Raw genomic sequence first — 23,862 nt, 5'->3', positions numbered from 1 at the left:
GGTTCGGCAATTGAATTGGATGTAATTAATGACGAAATAATAGGTAATTTCAGAGTTGAGCTTGGATGGAAGAGAAAACGATGAGGCAAATCGTTGTAGACAAAGGCAAAAAGGAAAAACTTAACTCTTGAAACTGAAAGGGGATAAAATGACCAACGTTTGTGACTCATAAATGCAGATTATAAATGATAGAGAAATGAGTTTTTGCCATTGATAGAGAAATCATTGGTTCATTTCCTAAATCCGATTGCCATTCAAATGTTTTAGACAAAGCAACATCTCAAATGGTTATTTGCGGTTGAAAAGCGGAATTATTGGTAGTTAAGGAATATTCCGGTAATTACACCAACACACAAGCATATATGGGTTGTACATAATGCAAAAACGGTTGCACACTAATTACACATTCCATCAATACCCAGATGACTCATCAATGACAACTTTAAATGTATTAAAATTGGGTCATTTCAGTAAACATACCCAAATACATGCTTTCTTAACTTGTACCTAAAGTTTTTAAACTAATACACAATATTTTACATTTTCAGAAAGCCCCTACCTATGCGGTTGAAATCCAACCTACTCTTTGACCAAAACTCAATCTTATATATTATAAGAATATTCGTATAGTTTTATATATGCGTTTTATTGACTGCAAACGAATCATTGGCTGCAAACCAAATGGTACATTGATTGCAAAAAGCCACGACTTAATTAGGACTTCCTACCCAATACATGGTCTCTATTCAAAAGCAAGGTACGAATGTGTTCTCTCAAAGATAAAAACATTCATATTTTCAGGAAGAAGAATCTCCTAGCCCATTTTAAGTTGTGAGATTAAATGAGTCAGCAGATGTTGGGATCAGGTGATTAAAATGAGCATTTAGATATTTATTTTCTTCTCCATTCATGAGGTGTTATACAAATTGTAAGTGAAATTTTGATTGGCACCCAACTGTTTTTTACAATATCCGCAGCCCATAAAAACTACAAACCAGTCTGGTGCTAAGCTTCGACGAAGAACAAACTCATCAGTCAAGTTATAACGAATTGAAGACCAGCAATAATATATCAGCAGATATCATGTTACCAAAGATGGGAAAAACAGAAAAGGATTTACAGAAAATGGTAAATGCCAAGCTATTCAAGGCATTACGTCCTATACTATGGGCTCAAACGTCTCTGACTCGTCTCTGACTCCCCGTTTTGTGATCAGCTGCTGGTCACCATCTTTTGACCTTAGAAGTGTTGGACCCTGAATTTCCACTCACCAGTTACTGGATTATAAGATAGAAACTCAGCACCTTGCTCTTCTGCCTTCGTTTTCAGCATATCTGTCCACTTATCAACCCTTGTTCCTTCCACGTATTGCTTCCCAGTACGTTTGTTGATGCATTTGACATTGAGAAGAGATACCTCTGCAGGCTTGTTGAGGCCTTGTCCAACTTGAGGTTTCTTGGTCGTGTCCCTGTATACAATCACCTCTCGATGGTTAAGCTGGATAACAGATTCAACGTCAAGATTTCTCACATCTGTTTCCCCTAAAAACCTGATGCTTCCATAACCCTCTCTTCCAACCACAAATTCCTTCACGCGGCGACAGAATCCTGGTTCAGCCCTTTCTTTTGCAGCTAGCTCCTCGACCGGAGGCTTTATATAATAATCTGGGCATTGGAGTTTTGGCAGTATTGCTTCAACATCAGCCTCAAAATTTCCTACATAATCAAAAAGTAGGAAGTTAAGAAGTGGAATATACATCAAACCTAAGTAGATGCATGCAGGACCGGTATATTCATCCTTCCCAAACAACAAGAGAGGCATACGGTTCTCCTCTAACCAAAGAACAAAGGGAAGAAATCACTAGTTACTAATTTTTAATTAATCAAACATGATGGCCATAATTTAACAGCTTCTTTTCCAGCCCAGATATGCAAATTAGTATGATGTACCACATTTCAAATGAACAAAATGAAAATTTTATGCATACCACTCTCAGATGCAGATACGGACTCCTCCAGTAAAGAGGAATTCCGTGAATTTGTTTTTAGAGGCCGCTCCACCATGGAGTTTAGAACCCAAGATCTTGCATTTTCCCTTGGAATAAAGGAAGCGCCAACTTTGTATATCCCAGGTACTTTTTCTTCATAAAATGGAACCTGTGATGCATAGAGCAAAATTTAGAATTTAAAGAGCTCTAATATGTATTCTAATCTTTACCATGTAATTGTCTAGCTTGCCCATATTGATTTGTACACGCTCGTCCAGTATCATGAATCTCACCTTCTGGCTGTCATTTTTAGGCCGGTACTTCTCAACTGATGGCCAGTTTTGGCTTAGAGACAAACATCTAGTGGTCAACAATGAATTTCTTTTCACTGGAGCAGGTTTGTCAGATACCTGTATTGCACAAAGAAAAAGAAGTTACATGAAGCAAAATAAACGTCCTTCCAGATTGACTTCTTTTTTATCATATTTCTATAAGCTTGTAGGAGAAGAAATATGTGAAATAATTAGATTCATGGGCAGTTTTGAAGATTAATTTTCCCTGTTAGGTACACATACTGGTGTCAGAAATAAGACTAACCGGTATGCAAGAAATTCCATATTGAACAGTTGTGGTAGCTGCTCTACCACCCATTGACATCTGTATTCTAGACTCCATTCCAAAAGGACTTGCAACAACAGATGGGTCTAGAGCGATGGTGCTCTGAGACTCAGACCTGAAATCATACCGTATACGTCAGCCGATTTATACAGTGGAAAATCAATATTTAATGCACGTGAGTGGAAGTATAATATCAGCATTCACTATTTCTAAGAACAAGTTAAAGGATAGGAAATCAATGGATAAAAGAATGGCTGCAAGTGACTTTAAAAAAAATTTATTAGTTCATAATTAAGTCTAACTGAGATTAAATACTTTATTGCTCTCCAAAGTGTGCTTATCAGTTTATTAAGTCCAGTGTGCCAGTTGAAAGAAAACATAGAACAAATTAAACCAGAATGGTTCCTGTGATGATTATCTTAACATAAAATGCTTTGGTGAACAAAAGAAATGGTTCTCTGTTTTCTTGTTTTGACGAGAAAAATCACAAGCAAAGTAATAAGTGATCAACTTACTGAACTTGCTGGAGTTTTAGCAGACTATTGTGGAAAACGATCTAATAGAAGCATGAAAATAGTTCAGTAATACGTACTGCTGCATGCCACCACTCTGACGACAAGTTCCTGCATCCATAGCTTATTGAGTAGCACAGAAAAGAGTAATTATCAGTCACATGGAACAAAGGAAAATTTGTCTCTGATGACAGAGAACAATTTATTTTAGATGTAACATTGCTCTTACTGGAAATTGACTGTTGTGAGATGCTAGTGGAAGCGCCATCTGTTGCTACAACAATTTGAGTTATCTGTGGAGTTGTAATTGGTTCATGCTGCAAACATAGCACATAGTTAGGAGCACAAACTTGATGAAAAATACATAGTTTACGTCTGTTCTCCCTTGTATCTCTTTTCCACTTTCAGTATATCATTATGAAAAAGAGGCTTAATTAGCATTTCAAACTAAACTTTAGTGACATATAAAGCAACAGCAACAAAGATAAATTGATGGGTATCCAAAGACCAAGTAAACGAGTTAATTTTTTCTTATTCACATTTTGTAACTTATCCGAAGCTCTTGAACTTAATCACTCAAAATTCAACATCTTAACAAACTATTACTTTTCTTTCTTTCCAGATATTCCAATAAGGACAAATGAGACAAATCTTGGACCTCTAAATCCATATCAGGGCAAGGCATCTCTTGAACTCCTAAGAGCAGAACCAACTCAAGTCAGACTTGTGCTAACCACTCACAGAGTAGCAGTAGAACAAAATCACCAACCATAAACAAAGAGAAAACTATGGGTACGATTTTTGGGAAAATAAAATGAAAATAGGAACACATGGGATATTTTCAAGCCAGTTGATAGTAATTTACATTTGGCCAAATGAAATCACTTGAATTGCTCGTCAAAAGTCCTGTCCCAGTTGATATTGCACTTAATGATTCTGGTTGACTATCGAGACTGACAACAGTAGGTCCAGAAAAAGCATTTGTCTTGCCAGCTGAGGGTTGATTAGACTGAAAGATGAATCCAGAAGCTGCATCTGAAGATGTAAAAAAAATTAGCGGCAGGCAAAGCTGATGCTAAAGATGTTGTAATAGATGCTGAGAAAGCAGTCCATCTGTAGGACAGATGATAATGTCTTTATTGGGAACAAAAGTAGAGATCATCAGACCAATGCAACAACTGTACGAACTTATACTTACCTTTACTCCCTATGAATTGATGAGAGTCCTTGAACCTCAGCTCTTCATGGCTCTTGACTTTGTAAATGGGCATGGCAGAGATGGAAAACAATTTTCCAGGAGGTTCTTTACTATCTATATCCACTTCCCTAGTTGCAACATAAGATGCTATTTTACTTCCACGACATTGGTCACCAATATAAGAAAAACCAGTTGAATTGCCTGTCCAAGGTCCTGATCCAATTGATATTGCACTTGATGTTTTTAGTTGACTATGCGGAGTGACAGCAGTAGGCCCTAAAAAAGCGTTTGTCTTGCCAGCTGAGGGTTGATTAGACTGAAAGATGAATCCAGAAGCTGCATCTGAAGATGTAACAGAATTAGAGGCAGGCAAAGCTGATGCTAAACATGTTGTAATAGATGTTGTGGAACAAATGCAGCTGCAGGAATGTTCATAAAGTCTTTATCGGGAACAAAAGTAGAGATCATCAGACAAAAACAACTATATAACCTTATACTTACCTTTACTCCTTAACAATTGATTAGAGTCCTCGAACCTCAGCTCTTCATGGCTCTTGTCTTTGTAAAAGGGCATGGCAGAGATGGAGAACAATTTTCCAGCAGGTTCAGTACTACCTATATCCACTTCCTTAGTTGCAACAGAAGATGCTATTTTACTACCATAACGTTGGCAATCCATAACTGATTGTCCAGATTTCATGCTTGTACTTGCCGGTTGATATGCTGCATGGTAGAAAAAGTTAAAGCTGAAACTTATTATTTATTCTAGAATGGATCATATCCAATGTGTTGAAGTATCTGTGCTATATCTTACTGAAAGTTGTTATTTTATGTTTTAATTTTTAACTAATAGGAAAAACAGAAATAGAACTAACCTGAATAGAACTTTTTTGTTTCCCAAGCAGTAGGTCCATTGTTACTACCAAATTGTAAATTTGGCTCACTAAATTGCGAATTTGGCTGGCAAAATGTGAACCTTGAATTCTGCAGTTCAGGGTTGTTTGAAGCTACAGTGTTAAAGTTGCTAGGGGCTCCAGTTATGGGAGTGGTGGAAGATCCAATTGCGCCCCGAGATACAGAGTTAAAGTTGTTAGGTGCACCATTTGAACTAAAAGCAAGGCCAGTAGAGCTAAATGGTGGCCTTGAGCAAGAGCCACCATGTTGAAAGCCAGAATAAACCGAAGTACTTGTGCCAGATGCCAGCACACCGCTGCTCCCAAAAACAGATTGACTTGATGAATAAAAGGCATGGTTAGTTGATTTAGATTGAGAAGGTTGAATCAAACTTCCAGTGTTGTTGAAGATAGGTGCTCCTGAAAATGGCAAGCAATCAACAAATAGTTAACAAACAATGAAAAGAGAACGAGTTTGATGATTAGTGTGACACATACTTTCATTTTAAGTACATTAAGCTAGAAGCTCCAATTAAAAAAACAAAAAGACAAGAATCAAATAATCCTAAACATGAAGCTAAAGTTTTGCATCATTTATGCCAAGGTCAGCTGAATAAGAAACCTAACTTTCCCCCATGGAAAAATCATTTCATTTGAAAACTGTGTGAGTCGAAACGAAATTTTAAAAGCTATCTGGGCCAATTGGCAGCAAACAAATGTATATATTGGAACACTTATTCCACTCTTTGGCTTTACGTGATGGAAGAAACATTCTTTTGCCAAGTGGATCTTGTTTTCTATGGCAGGACAAAGTTCTTCTTCTACCTTTTGGCTTTATGCTAGGGAAGTAACTTTCTTTTGTCGTACCACTGGTCCCTCCTTGGGCTGTAGGTGAGGGTTCGAATCTCACCTGCAGCAAAAAAAATCTAAGGGTTGTGCCATAGCACTCCCTTGGTCTAGTTGGATCTGTATATCCACTAACCCCTACAACAGCCTCCTTAGGTTCCCCCTCCCCCCTAGATTAGGATAGAGTAGATTATACAAATGTATCGTTGCTGACCAAAAAAAAAAAGTAACTCTCTTTTGTCGATTGTAGTTTGTTTTCTCTCCCAGCTGCCTGAGAACAGTTCACTCGAGTTAAAATGGATGAGAGAAATAAAACAGTTTTGAAGTTTCAATATGACAAATTGAGATCCTTGTGCCTTACAATATCATAAAATAGTTTTGCTTTTGTAACTTTTCTAGTTAAAGTTTCAAAATACCTAAAGAGTGAAAAACCGAATTTTGAAAAGTTCAGGGACTCTTGCCATTTGCTGGACCTATCAACAAATTCTTAAAATACATTATATTAACTCTGGAGTGTGGATGAAATACATCATGTAACTCTATCTAGAAGGTATGACCCTCTGAACCAGAAATCAATGTGGGCTGACAGAACTTTGAATTCATGTTCATTTTTGGATATAAACACAAAAATATTTCAAATGCTGGGAAGATATTCCAGAGCCTCAGATGGAACGGTACGTGTTGTAGTTGACAAGATTCCAAAAGAAAATGGTAATGGTTCACCAAATGGTGATTTGGATGTTGAAGGCGATGAAGTTACTCCAAATGGTGATTTGGATGTTGAATTTCCACCAAATATTGCTCCTCCACTGATGCTACCAAAAGGAGTTGCTGTGACTGGTTTGGAGGAAAAAGAATTGTTAACGTCAAACTTGTTGACTTCCCCAAATGCTGATTGAGATACTACAGGTGCACTGCTAGGCGCCTGGCTAAAAACTGTCATTAGCAAAATCCAATTAGAGATATTTTTACTTCATTTTTCATTGAATAAGTAAACATGCAAAGCAAAAGTCATAATCAGCAGCATTAAGCTAGAAGAACGGGTAGTTACTTTTTTAAGACAATGAAAAACAGAAAAGAAAGCATACAACAATACAAATTCCAAGTGCAAATTTTTTGTACAGCTGAGGCAATTTTGATATTTAAGGGGGGAATGATTGGAAGACTAAATCCATCAACCAAAATAGCATATGAATTGAAGGATTATTTGCCAGAGCATGTAAGTCCGTAGTATAATTAACAGTGACCATTCAAACATAAAACAGTCCACTAGTTCATATTCAATTAACAATGAAAATTCAGTAATAGAACATGTATTCTTACAAAAATACTGACCTGTAGAAGGCAAGGCTGAAGTTTCAAAGGTGGTTGAGAAAGGAGCAGTTGTGGATGATGCTGAACTTCCAAAAGCAAAGGATGATGCTCCAAATGCACCGGTTGAATTCCCAGAAAACATGCTTCCCCCTGTTGATGTAGCAAAAGGGGTTGCAGCAGTGCCAAAAAAGTTATTGTTGCTTGAGTTGCTACCCTGCCTAAATACTGATTGAGACCCATAAGTGCTGCTGTTGGTCCACTGGCCGAATCCTGTTCTTCAGAGGAACAGAAACACACAAAACAAATAATTAATCTTTCTTTAAGCGATAAACTAAAGGAACAGAAATCGCATTAGCAAGAATAATAAGATGTAAAAACAAAGCAGATTTTTATTTTCTTTTCTTTCCTGCTGCAATTAAAACTAAAAATACCTGCTGAATTTGCGGACGGCGTAGCTAGCCCTGTTGATGCGCTAACACAAGCAGTTGCAGTAGCATATGATCCTGTGGTTTGCCCAAATACTGAAGCAGACCCAAATGGGGTGCTGCTAATAGCAGGCTGGCTGAATGCACCTGCCCCTGTCGTCGAATTTCCAGCAAACATGGTTGCCCCTGTTGATGCAGCGAAAGGAGTTGCACCACTTGGCGCAAAAGGGTTCGAATTGCTTAAGTCCGTGTTTGCCCCAAAACCTGATTGACACCCAAAAGGGCTGGCAGCACTTGCCGATTGGCCGAATCCGAATGCTGTTGATTAGAGAAAAACAAACCAAGTAATTAGTCAAGATAGGAGTGAAGTAAGTAAAGCAGGGATTTTTCAATCCTCCGGAATTCATTCAAGAGAAAAAAAAAAGAAAAGAAAAGGAAACGAAAAACCACCAAGTAATTAGTCTTTGTTGTAAAGGCATTGAAGAACAACGAAGACGGAATCAGAACAAGTAAAAAAAGAAGAAGATACTTGGCAGATTCTTGGGTAAACAACGCCGAATGCAAGAAAGTACAAAAAAATTTATACATCCCTTTTTAACTTACAATTACACGATAGAAGAACAGAAACACAACAAGAATTTAAAAAGAGGGAGAGAGAACTTACAATATGTTGTTGGAGAAGAATTGAACATCTTGTTTGATTCTCGTATGAAAAGGCTCTTGACAAGAAAGTTGATCAAACAACGTGATAAAAAAGAGAGAGAGAGAGATACTTGAGGGATTCAAGAAACTGGTGGGATATTCATTTCTTCTTTTGTGTTGTAGGAAAAAGGGTAGAGACGTTGACAAGAATCTGGTGATGAAATGGGTCCCTTCCACCGGATTCTTCTTCTCTTCCCTATATATAGATGGTGAAGAGTTCTGCAGTATAGGTTAGCTTTAAATTCAGGCTAAGCGGTTTGGACAACGCTACCCGGTAGCTTACTTTGAAAGCCAACTTCTACGCGCCAAATCTCCTAATTCGTTATTAAATATTAATTTAATATTTAAAGGAGAAAACGACATCGTATATATTTGGACTTAAATAAGTACTTATTAGAGCATCCACAATGCTATTACACTTTGAGTTTGTTTGGATAGAGAGAATTTGGAAAAAAAAAATTTGTCTCACAAATCCCAATCACCTTTTTATCTTCCCAACCACCTTTTTATCTCACACACATCACATCACAAAAAGTGCTACAGTAAATATCTCAAATAAATCATCCAAATTCTCTCTATCCAAACAAACTCTTTGTGGAGTGTAATCCACATGCCACGTCAGCATTCCACTTTCTCCTCTTTTATTACACTTTCACTCACAATGGATTACACTCCACAAGGTGTAATAGCATAGGTCCACAATTAATCAAATATTTATTTTAATAATGCATAACTCATATCCCATAAATAAATAAAGTAATTTTTAAAACTAATGTTGTTATTTTTAAAAAATAAAGTACTAACTTTCGTTAAATTTTGTACATTTTGAATTTTTTTATTTTCTAAAAATGATATTATTAATTTTTAAGTTTGAATAATATATCTTTTTCTATGTTTCAAAAATAATATATTGTTATTTTTTTAAAAATAATTATGTAGGAAATTAAACAAATATTTGATACTTCAAATGCGAAGATATCATAATAATCCATACTTAATTAATAATTCGGAATGTAATTAGTTGAACTCCATAACATAATATTACATAAGTTAAATCAAATAAAATACAAATAATAACAAAATGAATACTAGTTTTCATTGTCATTGCCTTCGAATCGTTCCCAAATATGCTCGACCAAGTCTGATCGAAGTTGATGATGTACTTCTCGATCACGTAATTCCGCATTCCTTTGAAGGTAATATTGAAAAATTTGGCAGATTTTGAAAATTTGATGGATGATTGGAAGTGGATAAATTTGGGGGAAATGCATAATTTTGCACATTTGTAGGAATACCAGAAAATGGGTAATTTGGAAAATTTTGGGGGTTTTGATTTTGTGAGAATGATGAATTTTCTATATTTGGAGCATTTAACATATTTGTAAAACTACTCCAATTTTCATCCATAATCACAAAAAATGAATTAAATGAGTGAGAGAGTAGAAGTGTGTGAGAGAATAAAAGAAATAATAGAGTAGAATATTGGGATATATTTTAGTAAAAAGTGTTGTGTGTTTATATAGAATTCTAAAAAAATAGTGCCGTTGGAAATGTTACCGTTGCCATAGGAAATAATGTTGCCGTTGGAAATCCTCGCTGAAATTTTACCGTTGCCATTGGAAGAAAATTCAATGGATTACACGCATCACCTGTGTGATGCGTGTAATATCCATGACACGGCTCCCCATTGGAGCCGTGTCATGGAGGGGTGCCATTACACCCCCATTGGAGCTGCCCTTAGGATAATTTCAGAAACCTTCCCTTTGATTTCTACAATATATCATTCAGCATTTCTAAAATTTTTAAAATTTTACTTATTATTCTTATCAACTTGACAAGACTAAATATTCCTATCAAATATAACAAATTAATAACATTACCCTTGCTGTCAATAACTATTTAACCAAAAAGATAAAATAAAATAAAAATTGAAACTAAAATATGTAGATTAAAAAAATAAATTAATATCTAATAATGATCCATATTTTCCGATGTCGAGATTATGGTGAGACAACAAAATACATGGATAATATAAAAGTTTTATCTTTCTTGCATTTCCTCCAAATAAGTTACTAAAATGTTATAAGATATGTTAACTTAAGGGAGGTAAATGAGATTTTGAAAACCTCAAAGGAGACGAGTTATATTATGCTAAACCTCAAGGGAGGTTTATGAAATTATCCCACACTTATTCCAACACCTGAACTTTGAACATTGTAAAGAACTAAGAACGTCGTCGTTGCAGCAATTTGCAGAGTTTTGACGTTTGAAAACAGCTTGAACAAAAAACAATCTCCGGCGTTTGAGATTCTTCCGAGGGGATCTTAGAATTTTTCCGGCGCTGGAATTAATTCCGATCCAATAAAAATACGATGACGGAGAGCAATTGGCGGCGAAGAGAGCTTGCATTTCTGATTGTTTATGCCGTTGCCTTCTACGCTTTTGTCATCCGTCGCTCTCTCCAACTCTCCCATGGTGCTGTACTCTCCGCCCTCCCCCATTTCTCTATTTATGTCGAGCTTATTTGCAAAATTACATTAATTCATCGCCTGCGCTATTTACACATTTTTCTTTTACTGATATGGTTGATTTGTAATTGCAGATTACTATACCAAGCTTTATGGTTTACGTCCTGGCTGGATCGCTAATCGCCTAAATGTATGCAATTTTTAGTTTTTGATTTTTGTGGGTTGGAGTAAACCTTTTGTAGCGCAACAGCTTACTATTTTTGTGCTTTTTGAGTTTTCTGTGGTGGCATTCAAAAGCATTTTGCATGAACTATGATCAGCTAGGTTTTCCTTTTTTGTTTCTTTTTGTTTAAATATGTCTGTGTTGTTCGCTTAGTACTGAGCTGATCCAAGCATTAAGCTTATCTTGACTATTTTGATCTCATTAAGCATGGTTTCTAGCTCTGGCTGATTATTATATGCGTTTGTTTGTGCTGCAGCATGAAAACGATCTCTTTGAATGTTTTGTTGGGGCCCTAAGCAAAGCTTGAACTCAAATTTTAGTATTGAGCGTTGAGTAATTGAATTAATTGTGTAAACAAATGTTGTTCTCAAGGACTTATATTTAAATTATCTAAGTCATGCTCGAGTCCTGAGGTTTTGGTGTTGAGTTGTGACAAAATATCAATCTCACTTTTTTTCCCCTGTTGAGCTTAAATTAGAGCTTGAAAGTGAAATGGACTTGGATGATGACCTAGATGATTCAAGTTTGGTGAATGAGGAGTTGTAAGGTTGCAATGTAGAGTTCAAGTTATCATAATTTGACTTTTGAAGTTGTTGTCAGTAAATCATTATTCTTCTGCAGGTAGGAAAATTTTCTAGAAATCTATTTCATATGTTTTATTTCTGTGCTTATTCCATTGCCTCCCTGTTAATACACTTCAACAGTTAAATTAAAAGTTTCTTTGCCTGGTGTAGGCTTCACCTTTGCTCTTTTTCCTCTTCAGGATGCCTCTGATGCCCAGTGGAGGAACTTTCGAGGGAATCTACAAATTCTTACTGTAGTTTTTGGAATTTTTACACTTGTAGCTAATGTATTGAGAACCTACTGTTGTTTAAGGGCGAAAGGCATGGCATATGTTTGGCTCCTAATTTCTTTGGCATACTTGTCATATCTACACGGAGCTTGGTATGTTCCTTATTTATGGCAATATTGATACCTATGCTACATGCTGTGGAAATATTGGTTCTCCTTTCTGACATTTTGAATTTCTTTTGCCATGTAGCATCATATTTATTCTCACCATTGCTTCAGCCAATTTTTTGCTTGTCAAGGTATGTCGTCAAATGTTGTATTCCATTGAACTTCTTCATATGAAGGTGTATACAGTTTTTGTGTTTCCGTTATTCAGCAATTACAGTTCCCAAGATAGTGCATCCTCATAATTTTTAGTTTTAATGATAATTATGTATTGCTGGAGCTATGCCATTTCAAATATTTATTTTTGAACCAGTGCTTTATTTTGCTGGGATTTAAAACATTGCATTATGGATTTTATTTTCTGTAGAAATTTTGAATTTTCTGCTAGTTAAAGTAACTCAAATGTTTGCACTTTTAATTCTCTTTCTTAGGAACGTAGGAAGTCACTTTTGCATAAATGATGTTTACTTCTTCACTTTAGCTCTCTATGTCAATAATTCTTTTATGAAGGAACACACGAAAATGTCTTACTTTCTTTTGAAAGAGTATTTTCATTTTAGTTGATGTTGTTTACTATTCATATTATGATATAACATACAGAGTTTTTCATAATTGGTATTCATGCTTTGATGGTGCACTCTTCAAAAAGGCATTGAGCTTAACATGAGTCTTCTGATACAGTTCTTGTTTACCAGATATTCACTTTTGCAGATATTTGGCAGGACAAAATATTTCTCGTACTTGCTTTGGACTTTCAATTTATCATTTCTGGTCTGTAATCGTGTATATGGAGGATATCAATTCTCCAGTTTTGGGTGAGTAGCATTGTTCACTTTCAAGTTCCATAGGATTTAAAATAGTCATTTTAATCCAGTGAAGGTATATTTAGCTACTGAACTGTCTTACGGCGGTGGTTCTCATGAATAGGCAACATTGGGCTTTCCTGGACAACTTTCGTGGTACCTTTAGATGGCATATCTGCTTTAACTTTGGTATGTGCTTTCCCTTTTCTATTTGAAACTGGAAACCAATTACTAGTATTTTCTTCTTATTTTTTTCTACCTTGTTAGCAAAATCAAGTAATGATTAATGTGTCAAGGAAACATGATCCTGCATATATCAGTTTAATGTATTGAAACCAGACTGGATTGGTTGGTATCAATGCTCAATTTGGGCACACTCTTTTGACATGTTTTACTGACCTATCATTGGAGGAAGAACTCAATTATCTTAGCTTCAAAAAGTAGGTTTGTGATGCTTCTTTAAGGTCAATAATTTTGAAATTGAACCTCAAAGGTAGACAACAGATTGAGCAATTGAATTCGTAAATAGCCATACTCTAGTTTTTTGGCTGCTCTATTGACTACTCGATTATCTTCTTGTCCTTATTATAACATTTAGTAAAGATAAGAATGCTATCACAGTTTAAGCACTGTCTTCTTGGTGATGCATTTTTCTACCATTAATCTCATAGAAGCACACAACTAATTATGTGTTTTATGAAGACTGAAGAGTGATTTTTTCAGGGAGGGGGTCTGCATGCAAATACATTCTTTTATTCAAGCTGCTATCTGAAATTTTGAAGGGCCTAAGAGTTTTTTTTTTTTTTTTTTCAATGATAGAGTTTTTAGTTTGAGATAGATTCTAGAGAGGAAAATGTTTATTTCATGATTGCTGTAAATTGTACATTTTTAATTCTTTCAAGTTATGGCTTCCACAAATTTGTAAATGGAAAATTGATTCCTTTCTTTAGTTTAATTTTTAACATTTCTTTGTTCATTCTCTTGCCAGTTGTATTGCGCATGATAAGCTATGGTTATGACTACCACTGGATGGACCAAAATAATCGATTTGATCAAGAGGTGCATGTTTTGGAGTTACGGATATATGATGTTTCTCTATTTCATTGCCTAGATTGTCTATGTAGCGATTGGCATTTTGTAGTTTTTAGGAGGCCCACTACCCAGGCGCCTCTCCAATGCAGTGGGTGGGGGTAACATTTATGTAACTTTACATCTAAAGTCGAGTAAAGTTTGTCAAGTCTTTCACCTATATTGAAGTGATAATGCCTCTTGTATTAGGTTCTCATTTAGTTAGATATGTTGTCAAGGTTCAAAAGAGTTCCTTTTTAATTTTTGATTTGCTGGTCATGACAGAAGCACATCCAACGTTGCAGTACTTGTATATCCGGAAAGATATGCTATATGTCATTACAGGTCTTCTACTGTTTTGCTTGAGTTGTTATACACTCATCTGTGATACAGCTGTGGTCAAAATTTTTTAAAAAATGAATATTGTTTTGAATTTCTTTCCATCTTTGTCAGGAGAGAAGTGTACAGAATGACAAATTCTCTTTTGCTGTGTACTTGTGTTATCTGGTGTATGCACCTCTTTATATTGCTGGACCAATTATTAGCTTTAATGCATTTGCTTCACAGGTTGGTGATTTTAATGTGGTTTTCATTTAAATTTTCTATTTCTCTTAGCTTGTTGCAAGCATTTATTTTTGGTGGATTATAATTACTATTCCTCCTTAACATGCTATATATTGCATTATCTCATTCTAACTTAATTAGTTATTGTCTTTTGCTGTCATGGCAATATATCATTCAAGTGCAGATTGTGAAATGAGTAGTCTGTAATGGCTAGACTCCTAGAAATTAATTTGAAAGTAAAAAAAGCCCACATTCCATTTTTAACTCTTATCTGACATTCACAGATTTTTATTGGAATTCCCTACTTGTAATTGGAATGTACCTCAACTTGCGAATCATATGAAATATGTCTTTTGGAGGATTCATAAATCAACATGAAGTTTATGATTTGCAGGATCCTAACATGATATATTGTTATTTCAGTTGGATACTCCTCAAAAGAATTACTCATCTAAACAAGTGGTATGGTATGGATTCCGGTGGATTCTAAGCCTTTTCCTGATGGAACTAATGACACATTTCTTTTACTACAATGCTTTTGCCATCAGGTTAGTGGTTTGCACGATTAAGGATGGCGATACTTCTGTTATTCAATTTTATTCAATGGTATATGTCTGATTGAATTTTTTGATTTCGCTTCTTAGTGGTGTGTGGAAACAGTTAACTCCTATGGACAACTTTATCATTGGTTACGGGGTAAGTGCTGATATCTATTGTAATTATGGCTCTGATGATGTGAGAATTAATGAATTGTCTACTTGTTATCTGATACCATGTTGTTCTATTATCATACTACAAAAGAATATGTGGACTTCTTTTCCTAGAAACAGTGACCTCATTGTAAGACAAAAGGTTAGTAAGTTTGATGGGTATTTTGGGTGCATGCTGGATATAAATTGGAAATCATATACAAGCTTAAGGGGTTTTTGAAACTATGGACATGAAATGCTAAGGATGCCAACAAGAAATCAGTAACAAAGTTTTCAAATGTTTAAATGGTAACTGTGATGAATGATTTTATGCTTTTTTGGATTTGAACCAGACCTAATTATATTATTCATTTCCAAGCAAGGTCTATAAAGACCAATATCAATTTGTATTATCAACTTGTACTTTTGCTTCCAAATATACTGTAAACTCCTAAAAAACATACATCAAACTTATCTTCAAAGTTTATCAACCACATGTTTGACATATCAGGATATTGTCCATTACATCAATAAGTGGATGCAAGTTTTAAAAGATCACAATTGGTGATACTTTAAGAGCTATTGTAATATCAGAGCATTATTGTTCAACATTTCAGTCATTTCAATTACCAATTTCCATAACATGCCCAGCTCAGATATGGCGTCATCCTTCAAAGGGCCAAGGTTCTTTAAGTAGCGCAAGAATCGCAAATGTTACTCCCTAGCTGGAATAGCAATGTGGCAAATAAGTCATCCTGTAATTGTGTTATGCAAGAGATAAAAGAAGGTTCAGTGATTATGTAGTTTCTGGTTGCTCTTTGTGATAGCTAAATTTATATAATATGGTGAAGGAAATGAATCCATGGTCCGGTTTATGTACTTTTTAATTATTCCCTCGGTGGGTTGCTTTACTCACCTAGTGGTGGAAGCCTCAATATGATTTTGATTTCTAGGTTACAATGTGACAATGCTGAAACTAATCAGAGTCAACGGTTAGCATAGCCATTATAACATTGATGGATGACTTATAGAGCGTGCTTTAGTCTTTGATTTGTTACTTTGAAGCCAAACAGAGTGCTGCTTCCTGAAAGTTTTTCATATTTCCTCTTTGCAAAATTTGTCTAATCCTCCTGCTGAGTGATATTTCAGAAGCTTAGATCTTTTATCTTCTAACTGCAACATGTCTGACAATCTGCACTTCTACTAGCAGGTCCTTAACTTCATGTGGCTGAAATTCTTTCTCCTGTGGCGATATTTTCGATTCTGGTCACTGGTAGGTTTGTGAAGCTAATACGTATATGCCTGCATATATGTTTCTTCATAGCTGATGCCTCATGTTGTTCTTGTATGGGGATATTTAAAGAACATAGATCTAGACCTTTTAGCATTTTCAATTATGATATATTCTTGGCCTCATGGTTTTCTACTTTGCTATGATATCCATGTAGATCAGTGGCATTGAGGCCCCTGAGAATATGCCAAGGTGCTTAAATAATTGTTACAATCTTGAGACTTTTTGGAAAAATTGGCATGCTTCCTACAACAAATGGCTTGTGAGGTAGATGGCTTTGCTGTTTATTTTTTTATTGTACTCTCTCTCTCTCTCTCTCTGTCTCTCTGGGCTGATATAGTCCTTGGCTTATGCTTAAAGGTATATGTATATTCCCCTTGGAGGTGCTCAAAGAAAGCTGCTAAATGTTTGGGTTGTCTTCACGTTTGTAGCCATATGGCATGATTTAGAGTGGTATTACTTCTTTAATGTTTTGCAAGTTATCATTTGTCTTTTGACCTTTCCCCTGTGACTGATAATCATCTTTGGATCCAGGAAACTTCTTTCCTGGGCATGGTTGACTTGTCTATTCTTCATACCAGAGATTCTTGTTAAGTCAGCAGCTAACACTTTTAAGGTGTGAGAATTTTCTGCAAAACTCAATTGTGCAATAACCATTTGAATTGAGGAGAACAGTATTACCGTCTTTGATTCTAAACTTCCTTATTATCTTTGTGACATAAGACTGGACTAGCTTCCAGCCTTGCAAATCAAGAGTATTTGAAAGTATCAGCATAATTGCCGTAAGACATACTATTCAGCAAAGGGAGATGTTATATTAAACAAACTAAAAAGTAGCCTCTAGAGTAATTAAATACTTTATCTCATTCACAAGAAATGATATCATGTCAGATCACATTTACTTTTCCATTCTGGAAGCATTATGAGACTAAGAAAAAGGACTGTGATGGAATTAGGAAGCAACTTTTTTTCGTGATTTGTCGTCTCAAGTTTCATATTCTCTGTCACCAGGTGCAGAGTGTTTTTGGGGAATTCTTGTTACGCGAACTTAATGCAGTTGCTGGTGCTGTTACCATCACTTGTCTCATGGTCTGTTTTCTCCTCGTTCGTGCTTGAGCTAAAGTAGTATGTTATTAAACAAAATTTATGCTGATGGTGCTTTACATTATGTGAATTGTGTTGAAATTGTTGATTATTTAGCTATCAAACTTGGATTACTGTGAGAAGAGAGAGAAGGATGGTAGATGAAACTATCTTACACTGTTATTGTAGGGCAGTATTTTTCCCTCAAAATCTCTGAAATGGTACAATTGCTTACTCTAACCTCTGCTCCTGTGCATAGTTTCCATCTCTTTTGGGCTTCTTTCTTTTTTCTTGGTAATTTATGTATGACTTTTACCTCATTTGTCTCAACAATAGATTTGTAACACATGCTAAACTACTTGCTTCACTTCCAAATATTAAGACATTTGACTTTCATTAGGTTTGTAATACAAGTTACCGGTCTGATTATAACAAGTCTTCTGTGACTAATCCCAATGAATATTCATCATGAGAGTTACGATGAATACTGTTAGACTGTTGTATGATTGGTTCATCCAGCACCTTATGTCAAATGACTTTGATTTACTCTCCTAGCTGTGTACTATTGTCTTCTAATATTTTGCCTTCGGAATTTTAAGCTTTTGCTACGTGAAAAGCCTGCAACAGAAGTTTTAAATTGTGTTCTGCAGGTGGCGAATCTTGTTGGATTTGTCATTGGGCCATCAGGCATTAATTGGTTGATATCTGGGTTTCTCCGTAAAGAAGGTTAATGCTTTTCTGTCTAATCTTGTTTGAGACATCACACTGCCAACTTTAATTTGTATGTTCTGATAATGCAGGATTACCTACAGTTGGTGGCATGCTTATTAGCTTCTATATTGGGACCAAGGTAAAGAAACTTATGAATATTTGGTTATTAAGCTTGACTTAAATGCTTCATACAAAGAGTATAACTAACCTATCAACTGGTAATTGCAGCTTATGTTCCACATCTCTGATTCTCAGCAAAAGCGGCTTAAAAAGTCGACAATGTAAAGGTTAAATTCTTGCCCATGATAAAATTTCTGATGTTCTACTGCCAAATGTTGGTATCAAAGTTTGGTTTCTCTGGGAAGGGGAGTTTTAGGTAGAGAGAAGCTGGGAAGGGTTGTCGGGCCATCATTGTGAGAAGTCAGTAACCTAGCACTGTGAAAGAACATTCCCTGGTCTATTCATCATGAAGGCGAACAAACTCTACCTAGTGTTATAGCAGATGATAACTACCTTGTACGAGATGTCTTTACAGTTGAGGCTTTTTGGTGTCTGAAGCTGATTAGACAATGCTGTTTGCCTGCCTTCTTGATGTTGTCCGGTAGATATTATATTGACCAGTTCCATTCTGCTTGTACTTGGATAGAAACGTGAATCTTTGCATCCTACAGTATTTTATTGGGGTCGGTTCACATTTACACTAATTTGTCCAGGTTTTTTTTGGGTTTTATCATTAATAAAATTTTGTGAAATTTTCTGTATATGCTTGGCTTGGATGATGAAAACAATTCTGTTCATTCAAATGTCTCAAAAAGATACAAATGTTGCCAGTGGGTGTTGATACATGCCTTGTGCTTTAAAATTCAGAATTTGGACCCTACGGAGACTAATAGATAGATGATCCAAGCCATGACTTTTTTGATTGGGAGAAATCTAAATTCTAGGAGCTCAGGCGAATGTCAAAATGAAAAAAAATAGAATTACAAACGTGGTTGATTCAAATGTTAGAATTACTCTTGCGTTCTTAATACCTGCTTGCATATAAAAAAAGGTTGAATACCAAATCTTTTCACGGGTTATGGGATTGAGAATGATGCAGTTAGATGACAATGGTGTGTCATGTGCATTGAATGATGGCAATTACGAAGCCACGTTGTTCTTGATGGTTCTTTTCCCATCTCTGCTCATCTACGTGCCCATATATATATATATATATATTTCACTCAGTGCTTAATGATAGTATTCGTTTTGTGAAGAAATTTCTGAATCAGTGAATTTTCTTTGTTGTTATTCTTCTTGTTACTTTGGCGCATAAAATTGTTGTTCCTGGCTGGCACAGCAATAACGTGACACTTAATTTTACATCATAGAGATGGTAATTCTGCAATGGACAGTGAACTTACTGAAACTCGACAAACTCAAAACTGTGTTCACAAATTACAGTCCATTTTCTTGCAAATAATGATGAGAATGCTACTGTAAATTATTCTGTTCACGGATTTTCATTTTCTGCGGCTCAGCATAATGACCAAAGGCTGCTCCTTTTGCAGTGTTATTCCAAATTTTTCACTCATGTCCATGTGTTGAGGTAGCATGTTGTCTGGGAGAGACCACTCAAAATGGTAAATCAAAGAAGCCAAGGTCAAGCATACTTGCCTAGCTGCCATAGGCAACCCAGGACACATCCTCCTTCCAGCACCAAAAGGCAAGAATTCAAAGTCATTCCCTTTGAAATCCAAGTTACAACTGAGAAACCTCTCTGGATTGAAGCTTGATGGATCTTCCCAGATGTTGGGATCTCTTCCAATGGCCCATACGTTCACCAAAACTTGAGTCCCCATTGGGATAGTGTAGTTCATAACTTGACATGTTTCCGTGGCACGACGGGGGAGAAGCAATGGGGCGGGAGGGTGTAATCTCAAGATTTCTTTAACGCATGCTTGTAGGTAAGGAAGCCTGGTTAAGTCTGATTCCTTTATCACATTTTCCCCTGAGAATTCTATCTGATCAAGTTCTTGCCGAATCATGTCTAAGAATTTGGGATTCCTTAATAATTCGGCCATCGCCCATTCAACCGTGGAGGTGCTAGTATCTGACCCTGCAGCAAATAGTTCCTGTCCCACCAGATATAAAATTAAATCCTCCAAGGCTGATTTAATAAGCAGTAGTCTTCTGTCCCATTCATATGCCATTCTTATTGACATATTATTATTCGTTTCTCTCAATAATGCATGTCATGACTTAAAAAGAAAAAAATCAAATAATTTCTTTTCCATCCATCTTATAAGACAATCAATTATGTTGGAGTAATAACTATCCACTGAACTTTGAATAGAATGGCATGAGCGAAAAATTAAACTTGACGAGTTGTAATAGGGTTCCTTTTTTTTTTTCGTGCTTGTTTGGGGTGGGCCAGCAATAGGAAACTGCATTTCATTACACATATCCGTGCAAATTGAGTTTGGATTGATGTCTTGATCTACAAGATGAATTAATCTTTGATATATTTGCAATATATACGCTAGTGCATCTAGATATACGTAGCATGTGCAAATTTCCTGTATTCAACTGTTATTGACATCCACGTTGCATAAGACACATTCCAATCTCGGTTAGACAATTGCAAAAGTTAAAGAGGACGGCATTGACTTGCAAATAAATAAATATCCATGTGGGAATTAAACTAACAAGTGCTCAGATTAGGTGCAAGTATTTTATGTAAAATGACACATAAGAAAATGAAACATAGAACCTTATTTTTTAGGGATAATTTCAGAAACCTCCCTTGAGATTTTTGACAATTTCACTCAGCTCTCCTTAGGTTTACATAATTACATTGACCTCTCTTGGTGCAACAAAATTACTAGAATGTCTTTCACTTAATTAGTTGATTCATAAAGAAAGATACCATACCACTACAACCAGCAAAACATTCCCATTTGTCGTATAATCTAAAGAATAAATTTGAAACCAATTGATGAAAGTAAGAGGGATCGGATGATTGATGATTGGTATATTGTTGTGTCTATTTATTCAAAAAAATTTATTAGATATCCATAAAAAAAATTTAATAGATATCCATAACTGCAATTGTTGCCGAAAAACTGAAAAACAAAAATGAAAAATTCATCTTTTTGTTTTTGATTTGCTACCATGAACAATGGTTTTTTTTTTTTAATGGAAATAGGATTAGTCTCTAATGGAGATTATGGAGTAATAATGGGTTACTCTTTGGGTCACGGTGGGATTGCTTCTAGTATCCATATAGGTAGGGCTGGGTCTAGGTCGGAATTCATTATTCCGGATCCGGACCCGGATCCGATCCGTTTACCCGACGGGTCTTTTATTCTATGTTCCGGATTCGGATTCGGATCCAGGTCGGGTCTACCCAAACAAATTTAGCAAAATTTATAATTTCTAATAAAAATGAAAAAAATATATATTTGTAAACTAATTTCTAACTAATGCAAAGAAAAAACCAAATAAGAAAAGAAATCAAATTGACTTTATTCAAATACATCACCCTAATCAAATTATATTGATAAATATATATTTTTTAAATTATTAATTCATTTATATCCGGATCGGGTCTGATACGGGCCGCAATACTATATTCCGTATCCGACCCGTTTTTTGTTTGACAAAACGGATCCGGATCCGGATCCGAAAAACGAAATTAAATCCCTACCCATACCCGCAATAATTTTACGGATCCGGTCCGGATCCGGGTCTAGACCCGACCCGTTGACAGGCCTACATATAGGTGGTGATGGGCTAGATTAGCTATTGCTAGGAGGTTGAAAAAGTTATAAGCAAGCTTTTAGATTTTTTTAAGTGGGGTTATATTTGATCTCGTAGTTTTTAGTGAAAGCCTTTGGGATGCAAAATGATTCTAAGGCTGCAAATATTGTTAAAATCACTTGAAATGAAGACTGAGTTGTTAAAATCACTTGAAATGAAGACTGAGTTATAAATAATAGTTTGCTCGATTGGCTTGGTATGGTGGCAAATTTGCGGTGGTTTTAGAAAAAGAAATTGTACATGATTAAACTAACCTTTTCTCTTTGTTGTTATGTCAATAAGGGTATATTAGGATTTTTGAAGAGAAATGTAGTATATTGGGTCTATATAAGTTACCTAAATAGTTAAAGTAGGGGAGGTAGATGTAATTTTTAAAAATTAAGGGGAGGTGACTGCAATTATTATAAACCTCAGGGGAAGTTTGTGAAATTATCCCTATTTTTTAAGGTTGTTGACCAGATAAAGAGAAAGAGAGGAAGGAAAGAGAGTTCTTACCAGGTGCAAGTAATTAATCTGATCGTCTGAGAAATCATTCTGAAGCAACACATCCAAGAAATCTTTCTGCCTCGTTGAATCTTGGTATTTCTTCCCTCTTCTCTCTCTAATGATCTCTTGCCATGCACTGCAGATTTTGTTGTGACATACACTAGCCTTCTTGCTTAATCTCTGGAGGTCCAGTCCACCTAAAACTGGATACAGATCTGATATATTTGGGGCTGTCCACAGCTCCATGACTTCCCTTATAAGCTCGCTCATTCCACCACCATTTTCTACCTCATCATAACTTATGAAGTCCTTGGAGAAAAAAATTTGTCCCAAGAAATTGAATACAGAAACAAATACAACTTCTGCAATCTTGATCCTCTGGCCTTCCTTCGAAACCAAAAACTGGACCAACTCATTCGCCTTTTGCTCTCTCAAATGGGACTGGTTTTCGATCACTTTTGCACCCAGAATTTCACTTTTACAAAGTGTACGTAAAAACCTCCATTGGTCTGTGCACTCATAAGTCCAGCCGACTGAAACATAGTTCATAAGGGGACTCTTGGCGTATGAAACATGTGGGACGTGCCGGCCGGAGAGTATCCGATCATGGGTCTTGAGGATTTCGGTGGCCGCTGCCGGGGTTGACCCAACAACCACAAGTTGACTCCCTAGCCGGAGGGAGATCAATGGGCCGTAATCTTGGGCTAGTTGGGCTAATGCAACGTGAGGCTTGCTTCCTATTTGTGGGAGATTTCCAACAATCGGCCATGGCTTTGGGCCGGGAGGAAGAGATTGGTTTCTACTTTTGATGTAATTTAGGATGAGCCAGAAGAGAGGCGGTAGAAGGAAAAGAGGAAGGAATATGAAGGAATTAGCAGTTGAATCCATGAAGGTTCTTTCCCTTGCTTCAACAATCGCAAGCCTATGATCCTTGCCGCTATTGGTCTGCTATATAATACAAGTAGCAGTTGTACAACTGTATCAGTATTGATATTCCCTCAGTTTTTTAACGAATTAATTATTTTTAATGTATAAAACATGGTGCACATCCTATCCTAATCCTATCCTAATAGTATAAAGGGACGAATGAGGAGATGAACAGTGACTTTCGTCCCCTATCAACCCCATTAGTGTGTGGATTGTTTGGTCATTTCATGTGAACCTTATGCTAATGGGTTGTACGGTGCGGTGCGGTGTTCCTACTACAATGGATATATTATTTC

At 36.0% G+C, this 23,862-nt stretch overlaps 3 protein-coding genes across 11 annotated transcripts; 1 reads left to right on the top strand and 2 right to left on the bottom strand.

Annotated features, from left to right (window-relative positions):
- Nucleotides 1-1,040: 1,040 nt before the first annotated feature.
- LOC113733053 (nuclear pore complex protein NUP98A) lies at nucleotides 1,041-8,677 on the bottom strand. 3 transcript variants are annotated; one of them, XM_027259185.2, is made up of 14 exons: nucleotides 8,458-8,677; nucleotides 7,800-8,111; nucleotides 7,390-7,638; nucleotides 6,733-6,990; nucleotides 5,191-5,628; nucleotides 4,817-5,038; nucleotides 4,316-4,657; nucleotides 3,983-4,152; nucleotides 3,347-3,434; nucleotides 3,198-3,240; nucleotides 2,585-2,720; nucleotides 2,281-2,397; nucleotides 1,988-2,156; nucleotides 1,041-1,715 (listed from the first exon to the last, which is right to left on the bottom strand). In XM_027259185.2, exons 1-14 carry the CDS (start codon nucleotides 8,483-8,485, stop codon nucleotides 1,240-1,242), a joined length of 3,048 nt encoding a protein of 1,015 aa, XP_027114986.1. In that variant the 5' UTR covers nucleotides 8,486-8,677; the 3' UTR covers nucleotides 1,041-1,239. The 3 variants fall into 3 exon arrangements, with proteins under 3 accessions (XP_027114986.1, XP_071937133.1, XP_027114987.1); XM_072081032.1 differs by lacking the exon at nucleotides 6,733-6,990; XM_027259186.2 differs by lacking the exon at nucleotides 8,458-8,677 and having other exon boundaries at nucleotides 7,390-7,643; nucleotides 7,800-8,033.
- A 2,009-nt stretch (nucleotides 8,678-10,686) lies between these two features.
- On the top strand, nucleotides 10,687-20,378 carry LOC113733051 (membrane-bound O-acyltransferase gup1). 7 transcript variants are annotated; one of them, XM_027259182.2, is made up of 20 exons: nucleotides 10,689-10,970; nucleotides 11,098-11,153; nucleotides 11,950-12,131; nucleotides 12,229-12,277; nucleotides 12,855-12,958; nucleotides 13,071-13,135; nucleotides 13,935-14,005; nucleotides 14,300-14,359; nucleotides 14,468-14,581; nucleotides 15,002-15,126; nucleotides 15,223-15,274; nucleotides 16,478-16,540; nucleotides 16,716-16,825; nucleotides 16,919-17,011; nucleotides 17,093-17,174; nucleotides 17,570-17,647; nucleotides 18,292-18,367; nucleotides 18,442-18,491; nucleotides 18,581-18,639; nucleotides 19,903-20,378. In XM_027259182.2, the coding sequence occupies exons 1-19, from the start codon at nucleotides 10,868-10,870 to the stop codon at nucleotides 18,635-18,637; spliced, it is 1,590 nt and encodes a 529-aa protein (XP_027114983.1). In that variant the 5' UTR covers nucleotides 10,689-10,867; the 3' UTR covers nucleotides 18,638-18,639; nucleotides 19,903-20,378. The 7 variants fall into 7 exon arrangements, 6 of the variants coding, with proteins under 6 accessions (XP_071937131.1, XP_027114983.1, XP_071937132.1 ...); XR_003458952.2 differs by having other exon boundaries at nucleotides 10,690-10,970; nucleotides 18,581-19,002; XM_072081031.1 differs by lacking the exon at nucleotides 19,903-20,378 and having other exon boundaries at nucleotides 12,825-12,958; nucleotides 18,581-19,113.
- LOC113733052 (probable (S)-N-methylcoclaurine 3'-hydroxylase isozyme 2) lies at nucleotides 19,726-23,770 on the bottom strand. Its single transcript, XM_027259183.2, has 2 exons — nucleotides 22,649-23,770; nucleotides 19,726-20,466 (listed from the first exon to the last, which is right to left on the bottom strand). The coding sequence occupies exons 1-2, from the start codon at nucleotides 23,525-23,527 to the stop codon at nucleotides 19,855-19,857; spliced, it is 1,491 nt and encodes a 496-aa protein (XP_027114984.2). The 5' UTR covers nucleotides 23,528-23,770; the 3' UTR covers nucleotides 19,726-19,854.
- Between the last annotated feature and the right edge of the window lie 92 nt (nucleotides 23,771-23,862).

Source organism: Coffea arabica, chromosome 2e (genome assembly GCF_036785885.1).
Source record: "Coffea arabica cultivar ET-39 chromosome 2e, Coffea Arabica ET-39 HiFi, whole genome shotgun sequence".
Classification (NCBI taxonomy): Eukaryota; Viridiplantae; Streptophyta; class Magnoliopsida; order Gentianales; family Rubiaceae; genus Coffea; species Coffea arabica.
This window is presented reverse-complemented; position numbering and strand designations above follow the sequence as displayed.